We start from the raw sequence: 12,868 nt of genomic DNA, 5'->3' as shown, positions 1-12,868 counted from the left end.
ATGTACACAAGTGGGATACATGCAATCTCCTTTTTCGGAAATCACAGGCTACGGCAGAGAAGATACTTTATTGTTTACAACAGACCTACCAATAGGAATCCGCATCACAAAACTAACAGTACAGCATTTCCTCACAGCCTATCCACTGCTTACATGCTAAGAGAAAAAACTCGTCCTTTCAGGGCCCCGGATCGTGTAACCTGAGAGTAGGGGAGCAGGTAAGGATCGAAGATGCCCCCCCTCAGCATCATGGGCTGAGATAGAGCAGTAGTTTGCAGTGGCAGGGCCTGTCTTCGTGGGAGGCAGAAGGATTTCTGACGCATCATCAGAGTCCCAGGGCCCTATTGACATCACAGCCTACTCTGCACGATTCTACTTTGGACGTTTTCCTCCACGTGTCATCCTGACTAGGGAGAGGTAGCTGGAGCTGCTGTGATTAGGGGCCTGGGTAGGAGGGACCCTGTGTGGACAGTGTGACCCTCCACAGGCTTTGGAGCCTGGACAGCTGTTAAGGTGTTCTGATGGTTTCAGTTCTCTTTCTTTCTCTCTCAGTTCAAGGTACAAATTAGGGGCAAGAGAGCAGGTGGGACTGGGAAGGCAAGGGACAAGAAATTCTGAAGCATCCTGGTTTAGTTACTGAGATCAGGCTGAATGGGGACAAAAGAGGAGTTTTAGAATGGCAGACTAGTATTGGTTATGGATTTTTAAAACAGAAAAGTATGAATCAAGTTACATAAGGAGGGTGTAGCTAGGGAGAATTTTATATTTTTCAAAATACCTATAGAGACCCCAATATGTGAAGTGGTGTGGTGTGTTCCTTACCCTCACTCTTCATCATTTTTTTTTTTTTTTTTTTTGTCTTCAGCTTGCAAGCCCTTTGCAGGCAGGGACCATGTTTTCCTATGAGCTTGTACAGCATCTAGCAAAATTGGGCCCTGATCGGAGTGGGTCCTCTGCGTGCTGCAGTAATACAAATAATAAGTGGTGAATGTAAGTTCCTTGATCCATAGCTCTGTGATTTATGCAGTTTATAAGGACTGCAACCTTCACCGGTTGAGTTTGAAAAGTTCCTTGCTTTGGAAAGCATGGGTAGTGCTGCTGGAAAGACACTATAAACTTCTTTGGTAAGGGACTGACTGCACACTTTTGCCGCTTTCCAGTTAAAACTTTTGAAGGCCCAGGTGCCTTCACTTCACAGCTCTGTGTTTGGGGGTAGTTTTTAGAGTTGCAATAGCTAAGCATGGAGCATATGTGCTGTGTTATTTTTTTTTTTTTTTTTTTTACAGCTTCACTTGGTGATCTTGCAAATTCATCTAACCAAATAATTGGACATTAACTAATTGCATGAGGCTTATATCCATGGTTAAGGGTAGATTCTGAACCCCTTACTCATGTTGGGTAGTTCCTTGAGTGAGATACCCTTGTTCATGTTGGGCTATGAATAATCCTCCTGGAGTCACTGGGACTGCTTTGTGGAATAAGGCACTACTTGGTCTGAGTAAGGGTATTGGAATCTGCTCCTAAGAGTGCAGATAATAGCTTTGTGTGGATTTGTGTTCCTCATGCTCAGTCCCACCATTTTAGATGCTTCATATTTAATCTTAAATAAGCTTTTATCCAGCTTAGAGTTTCGGTGATGACCAGGGCCGGCTCCAGGCACCAGCCGAGCAAGCTGGTGCTTGGGGCGGCAGATTGAATGAGGCGGCATTGCGCCCAATCCTAGGGTGGCATGGCCGCTTTTTTTTGTTTCTTTGTTCTGCTCCGGCTGCCCTGTAGGGGGCGCTGGCATGGAGGATGGGAGCGCCCTGTAGCAAGCCCGGCAGGGCAGTCCTCGTCCTTCCCTCTCCGCCGACCGGAGCAGAGCCCTCCCGGCAGGCGGCGCTGCGCAGTGGGAGGGGCCGCGTGGCAGCGCCCCGCTGTAGCCCTGGCCGCCCCCTTCTCTCTCTCTCTCTCCCACCCGCTCCCTCCCCCTCTCCCCGCTAGCCGGTCCCCCTGCACCCGCGCTCCGGCGCACAGATCCCTGTTTTTGTTTGTTTGTTTGTTTTGCTTTGCCGTTCTGGCCGTCCTGTTTTTTTGTTGTTTTTTTTTGCTTGGGGCGGCCAAAAAGCCAGAGCCGGCCCTGGTGGTGACCCATGTTTGTGTAACTCTCCCCTGCTCAAAAAAAAAAAAAAAAAAAAGTGATCAATTTTTACTGAGGGTGGATTCCTTTGGCGGTGAGAGGAGGAACGTTGACCTCTTGTAATGCCAAAAGAGCAGAAAGGATTTTCTTAATTTTTTTTAGTTAAAAAAAAATTAAAAATTACCTCCAGGAAAAAACCCATCATGAAATATTTTAATCTAAAAGCTAAGTATTCTGGGAAATTGAGGTGAGAAACTTGGATTATAGTGGAAGGCAGTTGCAGTTGACTCAATTATTATGGGACACCAGCTGTCATATAATGAATAAATTATAGTCATGTATGCCTCACTGACCCTTTTTTTTTTTTTTGGTAGAATGCAGCCCAGTACTGTGCTCTATATTCTAATCCTTATGAAATATTTTATAAGGCTGAACAAGGATATTTTCCCCAAAATAGGGAAGCCATGAACATAAGGTATGATCTGCAATTATACCTGAAGGATTAAAAATTTACTTTTGTCAGTTACAATAAAGCAGTTAATTCTCACTGCACTAGTCCCCTTGCACGTTCGTGAGCCACACAAAACCAGGGTAGCAAGGTTTGTTTTTCTCTCCACAAAACTGCCATAGTAAGATGCTATAGCAAGTTCTCTTATTCCTAAGCATCATCACTGGTACAAATCTTACCATCATATGTTTACTACTGTTATGAATTATGGGCATATTTTTAGTGAGCAGTGGTCAAATAAATGAACAAAGTACATATTGTCAGACGCTACCCTTGGCTTTTTAAAATTTGTACTTGCTAATTCACAACATTCAGCGATTGTTGATGATACTCCCAATCAGTAGTGTTTATTTAGCAAAGGTCTGCTGTAGTGCAATGTATTCACCTTTCTCAAGGAACTATTGTACTGGAGCAGATCACATTAAAAAAATAGTTATTGGGTTTGATGAAAACCTGTATGAACAGTGGAAAAAGAGAGCCAAAGTTACCATAGCAACTACTAGTACAGAAGACAGAAGCTAGGTAAAAAGGTTGGAAAGCAGGAGAAATGTAACTAGAAAATATAAGTGAACACATTGATATATTATTAAGACTCCAAATCCAAAATGAACTTTAAACATCTTCATGTAGGGTTAATATTCACCCTTTATCAATTAGAAATCCTTTAAAGTGCCGTTTTCCTCCAAAATTAAAAAAGGTGAGGGAGTTGCTTAAATTATATACGTAATTTCACCAATAGCGGTCAAATTTGCCCTTTATTAAAGGAAATGCTTTTTATAATATGGTGAAAATTGTACTTAAAGTGGCTTGATATCTCTTGTTCTAATGTACGTGCTTCAGTGTCGTTTCAAGTATTGTGATTTGATCCAATATAATAGAACAGACCCTGTAAAGATCTTACATAATACATAGTGCGTAGACCAACTAATTAAAGCTTTAATAACCAAAGTAGTCCCATAGTGTGGTGTGCAATAGTTCTGAATGTGATTATTTATTATGTGTCATTACTGCCCATAAAACTACCCTTGGATACCAGAGAGAGGAAGGTGGTTTTGTAGCTTCGTTGAAAGCATTTCATTCCAAGAAAAAGCCACATTGCTGAGTTCCACTCCACCTCAGCGAAAAGGGAACTGAAAGATGATATCTAGTCAATAGTGTGTGCGCACAGGGTCAGTTGTCTGTGTCTTTGTTTGTTCTTAAGTTCTAATCACACCACTGTCTTTAATTTAAAGGCTCTATTTTGATTTTTTCTTTTGTACACACACCAGTGTCCCACAATGATTTGCTGTTAGGTATTAACTTTGACTCAGGTTTTGCCCTTCTATTGCTTTGACATTTATAATCATGCACTGGCCTCTTGGAGGCAGTTTAAGGTTTTATCTATGGGAACACTAAATTCATATGTAGTCATAAAGCAAACACATCTTTCCATACATTTTTCTTGTACAACTACCAGATCCAGATTTGATCTCCGTCCACATTGGCGAAAATGGTCCCTTGGCCTTAAAAAAAAAAAAAAAAAATCTGTGAAAATAAGAAATGCACAGGAGTTTTCGTTATTAAGGGACTTCTGTATTTGAATATTGAAGATAAGATTTCAGATCTCTGTCTAAGTTATAGGAATAGACTCCTCCGCCCTAGAAAAATTTTACTCCCTCCCCCCCGTCCTCCTGGAAAAAATTGCCCAATAATTACTGACTTTCTATCCACATGGCAAACAACTGTCAGAGTACTTGGCTGCAACACACATACCCCTGACAGTATTAAAATATGATTCTATCTTGAAGTCTAGATGGTACATAACCACCATAGATTATACCGGCGCCTTAGGCTTTTCGTAGTCATCAGTGCAGTTTTAGTGCTGTTGTCTGTTTCTTCAATTTTGCTGAAGAAAACATTGCATATGAAGAATCAGGGACTAATTTACGTTTTATATAGAAGTATGAAATAAATACTTCTCTCTCAAAATTATGTGGAAGAGAAAAGTTTTGCATTTTTTTCTTAGTGTGCCTATGTGCATCCCAAACTCAATACTCTTGCTCAGTCTTTTGTCAGAAAGATGATGTAGTAACGTTTCCTCTCTAGTGTTCAATACACATGGAAAAAATGCATTAGCTTGAGACTCAGTGTATTTTAGGTGAGAATATTACTATGATACTGAATTACAGTCTTCAGAATGCATAATTCCTGTAAATTATTTAGGGCCCCCTTTTTGCAGCCTTACATGTGTAAATCTCCTATAGATTTCAATAGGAGTTAGAACAAGGGCTGCAGGAATGGGCTCTTTAGTCATTTTAGTCATTTAGTCGTTTTAAGTGTAGAGCCAGAGCCTATTAGAAAATGCCCATCTCTCTATAGCATGCATTATGCATCAGAGGAAATGCACATATTTTACCTTTTCACCCATTTTCTTAATCCCTGAATGCAAAATTAAGACACCACTATGGTGTCCACAGTGTGATCCTTTATATACAGAAAAACTATGTATACACAAGTCATTATAATGTGGATATTTTCTGGATTCCTTTCTTTATCAACCTGTTAACATTAGGCACCATATCAAACAGGATGTAGTGTAGTAGTGCTTTAAACTCAGAAATCTACATTGTGTAATAGCTTTTTCCACAACATTTTTACTCTGATGCTATCACTTTTGTACGCTGCTAAAACTGGAATTGTTTCTTACGATTTTACTTTATATTGATGACGTGCCTCTTTTCATAGATGCAACAAAACTTTTGTTTGTAGACTATACAGATTGCATCATGCAATCTTCATTAAGAGATTCTGTACTGGGCACGCTGCAAGAAAATACGGTGTGACAAAACAGGAACGTCAGACTATTTCTACAGTTAGAGTTAACAGCCAGTAGGTGGCAGAAACAAATAAATCACAGTGCAACATGTATCTTTCTAGACTATTTCTTTTATTGAATTAAAACATCATTTATGGATTTTCTTCAGACTGTGGATGGTGTAGCTAAGGAAATGAATTACTGCATTTTGTGTTTGGTCATGTGCTTTAGGTCACCCTCCTCACATGCTGCAAAAGAATGTATCCTGTACTTTGTATCGTCTTAGATAGCTACTCCTTCAAATGCTTAAGATGGTGTAATGTGATCATATACAACAGATGAAGAGGAAGCAGCAGAAAGCTGCCACTGTGCTTCATTGTGGCACCACAAGTGGCTACTATTAAAATCCACATATAGTTCCTAAGGGCTCAAGAAGTCATTTTCAGACTTTGCTTCCACATGGAGAATTATCTTTCAGGAGCCATGCTGTCATGTTTTGTCATTGGCTCTTTTTATTTTAGGCTTGCTTTACTGTACTGAAGTATGGTGTATGTACAGTCAACTTTGTGTGGTTGTAAATTTGCGACCCAGAGAGCTTTCAAACAATTAATCGCAATATTCCACAATATGTCTATTGTTCTGATGGAGGGAGAGTGATGAAACAAGGTGCCCAGGTGCTGCAGTGGATTTCTTTTTAAACTCTGCTGTATAAAATTTGATGTATAATTATGGTATGTGTAATGTAAGATAGGTATAACAGATCAATTATTCTATAGGGTTTTAGTGGAAAAATGTGAAAACACTTAATTCCTGGGTTTGACAGTATCCCAGGATTGCCTATTTCCACTGCAGAGGTTAGGCTGTAATGATTTCTTCTGGGATTTGGTCAGATTATTAGTGTTCCACTGGCAGGTGTTCTCACCTTTTAATAGTGATTCTTTTTTCTAAAAAGCCTTTGAAGGAAAGCCATGATTTTATTAAAGATGCTCAGGTCTGTAGTTGCTGTGTCTGCTCAGCTTCGTTTTGGTCACAAAAGCATATCAGCGAAAACATTTAAAAGAAGAAAAGTCCCTTCTCCAGTAAGTAGAAGCCACCCATGATGAAATTCCCATGGTCTCAGTGTACTCCTCTGATAAGAAGCCACCATCACTGTCTGCTACCTCTCATGAATCATGTTCTACCAGATAAACACAGAGTATCTGCTGTTCCCTAATGGCCCCCATCACATCAGTTCTCCCAAGGGTGATGGGAGCGTACCACTGCCATAATAGGAAGATGGCCCCAGCTTGTTATGAAGGGGGAGAGCTGTAGTAGGAATGTTGTAGGCTTCTTGGCATTACAGCAAGAGTCGGCAGGTGCCCCAGTTGCTGTTTTCACTATATCTTTTTTTCCCCAGGCTTTGTCTCCCAGGGAATATGATTCATCAATAAATACCACGTTTATCAGGGTTCAGTCCAGCTTTCTGTAACAAGACAATAACCGCAGTCACTAAGCAACCCTCTAGTAAAAGTTCAGTACTTTACAATGCAGCATATTTACCTAAATGGAAATTTTTCATTTCAAAGTGACCGGTCATATATTTATTGGTGAGGATGAGTGTCTTTACTGCACTCATCCTTGTCTCGGTAAATGCAGCAGCAGCAGTATTCTTAGGAACATAGGGCAGAGGACATCACGGTATAAAAATTAAACCCAATGGTAAGTTAACATAAAACACTCTGCCTACACTCTGTCTATACTTATGAAATCTCATTTGACCAACAAAAATAAAAAAATAAAATAAAAAATAAGCACTAATCACAGATAGACAATGAATATTCAGCTTGTTATTATGTGATTTGAAAGAATACGTAGTCCCTGATACACAGGAAAGGCAGTGACAAACTGCTGCAGAAGTACTGTATTTATAATGCAGGAGGAACACATTTTCATTAATTTTTCTGGTATGGGACCCATATAGTCTAGTGCTGCTGAGCAATACTGCATGCTAGCTATTCTACAACGAGAATAGGACTAGAAGCCAGTACTCCGGAAGTACACCTCTACCTCGATATAACGCTGTCCTTGGGAGCCAAAAAATCTTACCGCGTTATAGGTGAAACTGTGTTATTAAATAAATAATTATTTTTTAAAAAAAATTTTAAACTTGCTTTGACCCACCGGAGTATGCAGCGCCCCCTGCCCCCTGCGCCCTCCCGAGCACTGCTTTACCGCGTTATATCCAAATTTGTGTTATATCGGATCGCGTTATATCGAGGTAGAAGTGTATATATTTTGTAGTATATACATAAAAGCTTGGTATTACCATTGATGATGAAAATGGTGCTTATGTCCATTATTTATTTGTATTGCCATAGTGTCCAAGAGCTCTAGTCATGTACCACGGACCCAGCTGTAGTCATGTATGCTGTCCCTGGTACTCTAGTCATTAGACATGCAAAGGTAGATGAGAGAGAGATTTCTAATTCAGAAATCAAGGCCATTTTGTAACATAACAAAAAAAATGCCAATAGGGATGTGAATTTTCTACTTAGCTGCATAAATGCTAAGTTAAATCCTGCAAAAAAAAATAAAAATCAATTTTTAGACATTGTTTCCTTTTTTGTGTCTGGTCACTTTGGTTTTTTCTTGAACATATGTGCTGGGTGATTCCAATTGTTCCGTTATTTGTGTATGAGTTAGTTCTGCCATATGCAGCTGAGAGCAAGAAATCTGTACTCATTATCTGACTGAAATTATTGTTTCCAGACTGAGGAAGATATCATTGCATCAGATCCACACCCATAGACTTCAAACATAATGATAAAACGAGAGCTCTGATTTTGGAGCATCCAATACTTATGTATTTATATTTTATATATGTCAATAAACATTGAAATACAGGTAGAAACAGTTATACCTAACTGTTAATAAATAAAAATAAATACACTAATTATTTTACCCAGATTTGGTTAAAATATAAACACCAAATTTCATATCTCAAAATTCAGTAAATAATTTTCTAGAGGAAAAAGGTACTTAGTAAAACAAATGTCTCTTAAAAGAGTCTATGAGTATAAATATTTTTAAATGGACTCAGATTTGTTTGAAAATTCACAGGCTATTCATTCCATATAAAAAGAGTAAGAGCAAAAGCTGTATATTTGGGAAAGCATTTTGTACGGGGTTCACACAACTCAAAGCTTTAAGTGTAAATCTCAGTGTTACTTTAATTATGGAACCATTGTAGCATCCCTACTAGGGAGAGGAGAAAACAGATCGTGTAACTGATCTGTCAGTTAGATGGTGGAATGCTAGATCTTTATGATGGTGAAGAAAATCAAAAGACGCTAACCATTTCTGTCGTAGAAATTTTTTTGGCAAGGAGTATGTGATAATGTAATACACTAGAAACTGTTGCTGGTATAGTAATGTCGCTTGGGAGGGGGAATTTTTTACGACATTTCTATTCCAGCAAAAGCCCTAGAGTAGACTCAGTTATACCAGCAAAAGGGTTCTTTTGTTGGGATACTTTATTTCATTCGGGGAACTGGTATAAGGCAAAAGCACTCTTTTTTGCCCATGTAAACCGCATCTCCACTAGGAGGCTTTGCTGGGATGACTATACTGGCAATTCCTTTCCCATGTTGACATGGGCTAAGGCATTTAGGTGCTTCGAAAACTTTTACCCTTAATCTTGCAAAAACATAACATTGCAGAAAAGTGGCTTTTTGCATTTATTAATTTATAATGAAAATCACAAGGGTTTTAAAAATTGCTTCGTATTTAAAATGTTAATGATTAAGATGTCGCCACGTTTCAGGATTTGAACATAATGGACTTTGTACTAATTTAGGGCTGGAAATAAACAGAGATATAAAAAAATCTCCTTAGCATTAAGTGTTTTAATCTCTTTACTTTTACAGTGAGCCATATAAAATTGCTATCTTTAAATATATTAGAGGGATTAATACAAGGGAGGGAGATGAATTATTCCAGCTTAGTACTAACGTGGATACGAGAACGAATGGATATAAACTGGCCGTGGGGAAGTTCAGGCTTGAAATTAGACGAAGGTTTCTGACCGTTAGAGGGGTGAAATATTGGAACGGCCTTCCGAGGGAAACGGTGGGGGCGAGGGACTTGTCTGGCTTTAAGATTAAGTTAGATAAGTTTATGGAGGGAATGGTTTAATGGTAAAACATAGTTGTCAAGGAAAACCAAGCAATGGTAGGTAAATAGCATAATGGCTAAAAGGGGTCAGGATGGAGACTCTTGCCTATATGCTCGGGGTCTTACTGATCGCCATATTTGGGGTCGGGAAGGAATTTTCCTCCAGGGCAGATTGGCTGAGCCTCTGGAGGTTTTTCGCCTTCCTCCGCAGCATGGGGCAGGGATCTCTAGCAGGAGGGTCTCTGCCGATTGAGGTCACTAATAACAGGATTGGGGACTTCAGCAGCAGAGTCCAGGGAAGGGGTGGGGACGGTTTTATGGCCTGCAGCGTGCAGGGGGTCAGACCAGATGATCATAATGGTCCCTTCTGACCTTAAAGTCTATGAATCTAAAAAATGCTGCATAGAATTGGAGCTGACTGTGAATAACCATGTGAATGAGTAGGCATATCAGCTTAGGTAGTTCAAGGAGGTGGATTCCGTTATCCTCAGAAAGAAAAAATCTTGGCTGTGGGGGAATCCATTCAGTATGTCATGGGGAACTTATATACCGATCATTTTATATTCCGTTTCAGTTCATATTACCTTAAGCAGAGAGCAGTAGAATTGCAATGAAACTGACTCATCATTGTAATTCATATTTTGAAATACTGAATAAATAAAGATAGCAAAGCAAACTGTAAAATGGCAATATTGAGAGGAAGGCTGACTGTTCTTTAGGATCACAGATTAGTTAATCCATGGTCCAATAGCCTGAAGTCTCTTGGCTTGAGTGAATATATTATAACAATGAGTTTGGATTTTTCAGTTTGGTCTGTTACTAAAAATACGAACAAAAACCAAGCAAATAAATACAGAACTCCTCCATAAATTACTGAAAATCACAGTCTGGGAGGTAAGATTGACAGAACCTTAAAAAGATAGATGCATTTCCTGTGCAGCGGGGGGACCAAAAAAATAAAAATAAAAAATGCCACTCCTAACATTCTCAGCAGTATAGCACTGAACATTGAGGTGCATTGGGGAAAGTCACTTAGGCCTTTTGAAGCATTCCATGTTGGCCATTGGTGGAGACACGATACTGTCCTAAATTCTTTCTGGCATGGCAATATGTGGTGTACTTAGGGTTGTTCATAGAAAGGAACCATTATAAACAAAATCCTCTTTAAAAAGGAAAAACATGGTTAGCTAAATTCTATAGTATACTGCCTCTGAATCCTCTCTGTGTCTGTGTTCTTTTCTCTGTATATATATCACTGAAAGTGTTTTATCCAAGAGGATCAAATGCTGCATTTATTTTTCAGGGCAGACCTACCTGTACACTTACAATACAGGAAGCCACATTTTAGAATACAGTTGTTCATTTTCAAAATGCCCAAAATACTTGGAGGTATTTTGGACTTACTGGCTTACCCATTATTTGTACTGGAATGAAGTCTTGTGAATATTTATAGGAATGTAAAAGTATATTTGACAATGCTAACCTTTTTCTCTCATTCCTGTAGTTTAACACTGCTGATCAGAGAGGTTTTTTCTCCCACTGTTTGGTAAATGAAAAAGTATTTGTATGCTAAATTTCAATCTTGACTACAATTCTATAGCCAACTTATATACCCTAGAAAAATGAGATAGATAGCAGAAATGCTGACAAACTAATATTGTGTCAGCACTACAACAGAGTTGCTATTGTCAGTAAAAGCACAGAGACCAATGGTCTACATTTACAATGTTTTTCTCACAGGGCCATAAGTAGTAGGAAGTCTAAAATCCCAAAGGGAGACGTAAAACTGGATCTGATGAAGTTGCCACCACTACTTGAGACCAAAGTAGCGAGCTGACTCTTGTGATGGAGCCAACAGTCCCGTGAGAAATTAGAGCTGAGCTGGTACATTGCATGATTCATGAACTGGGAAAATAGAACTATATACTGTAGGTGAAGAAAATGTGAGAACTTAAGATCTGTTGTGAAAAATTTACTCTGTAAATCTAAGCAAAATGAGAATCTAATTTAAAAAAATTAAAAATGCTTCTGGTTGCAAAGTAAGCCTTGACAGTATAAACTAATGCACAACAGTTCTCTTGAATCTGAAGCAAGCCAGGCGGAAACAGTGGGATGAAAGGATGATCTTAATGGGTTGATAAGTGTAAGTCCTAGTTATAACCACTTAATGGTCAGTATCCATATCCTGGCACAACCTGCTGTTAGTTTTTAAGAGCAGCTCGCTGTTGATTTTTGGTGACTCTCCATGTTCTGATAGATTATGGTGTTTGGTCCCATGTAATTATTAACCACTGCACTGCTGATAATTGTTCCCAAAACTTTTAGCTAACAGGGTTATCTAGGTGCAGCAGGGTGTACCATCTTGTTTATAGCACTATTGTTATCTAAATAGTATTGGAGCCTTCTGACTGATAGTTGTGACTCTCTGGGTTTTTTGGTTTTGTTTTGGGTTTTTTCTTATTTTTGTTTTGTTAAGCTTTCATTGAAATTCAGTCAGAAGTTTCTGGGTGGTGTTGACTTTTGTTTTCATCACTTTTTTGCTTTTGCTACAAGGAGCAAAGGTGAAGAATGGATTGTTGTGAGTATTGTCATGAGTGGAAGATGCAAAGCTCAGGATGTATCCCAACTATAATGGGATGTGCAAGATGCAATGAGCAGTCAAGCAGTGAAGTGCCCCAGGGATGGGTGGATAGACTTCCGTCTTTATGCTATTAAAAAGAAGCAGTGTTTCAAACTCAGAACATGCTAATATTTTTCTCAGTAGAAATAGTTTCCTCCAGTGTTCTCATTTCCTAGACCTGTTTTGTATCTTGCTTTGATTCATTAAAAAAGAGATTGTGCATTAAATAGTGATTATTTCCAAAACAATTTGTGACCTTAAGTATTATTTTAAATCTCAGATTATTCTTAACTATAAAGTGATACCAAATTTAAAGTAAAGCTGTAACTGGTTGTGGATTTATTTTCACCTGGGATTATTTGTTTTGCTAGTGGGAGTAGAAGCACCAAGGAGCTCTGCAATTTTTTCCTCCTCCACATAACTGAACAGAAGGGCTGTTCTGTGCTGCATCCGGAGTCTGTCAGCAGCATTACTGAGTTTGCTGGAGAATTTGGCAGAGAGCGAGTGTGATTTAGGGCATTCCTTGCCTTCTGTTTCTCCCAAACTCTGCTGGTTTAGTAATAAAGGAACCTAACCCGAGTATTAAACAGAGACCACTGGTTTGTTAGCTGGGGCACCAACTAACTATTATCTTACATTAGAGAGACAAGGTGAGTGAGGCATTTTATCTTTTTA

At 39.0% G+C, this 12,868-nt stretch overlaps 2 protein-coding genes across 2 annotated transcripts in view; one reads left to right on the top strand and one right to left on the bottom strand.

Annotated features, from left to right (window-relative positions):
• The window catches only part of PIGK (phosphatidylinositol glycan anchor biosynthesis class K), a 114,567-nt gene that overhangs the window by 60,725 nt on the left and 40,974 nt on the right, over positions 1-12,868 (top strand). The gene's annotated exons all lie outside the window — the stretch shown is intronic.
• Positions 2,475-12,868, bottom strand: part of ST6GALNAC5 (ST6 N-acetylgalactosaminide alpha-2,6-sialyltransferase 5) — a 160,014-nt gene continuing 149,620 nt past the window's right edge. The window contains exon 5 of the mRNA XM_005302396.5: positions 2,475-4,129. Coding sequence (XP_005302453.2) covers positions 3,970-4,129 — 160 coding nt within the window. The 3' untranslated portion in view covers positions 2,475-3,969. The remainder of the gene's footprint in view (positions 4,130-12,868) is intronic.

This window comes from Chrysemys picta, chromosome 8 (assembly GCF_011386835.1).
Source record: "Chrysemys picta bellii isolate R12L10 chromosome 8, ASM1138683v2, whole genome shotgun sequence".
NCBI lineage: Eukaryota > Metazoa > Chordata > Testudines > Emydidae > Chrysemys > Chrysemys picta.
Note: the sequence above shows the minus strand (reverse complement) of the source record. Positions and strands in the feature narration are given on the sequence as shown.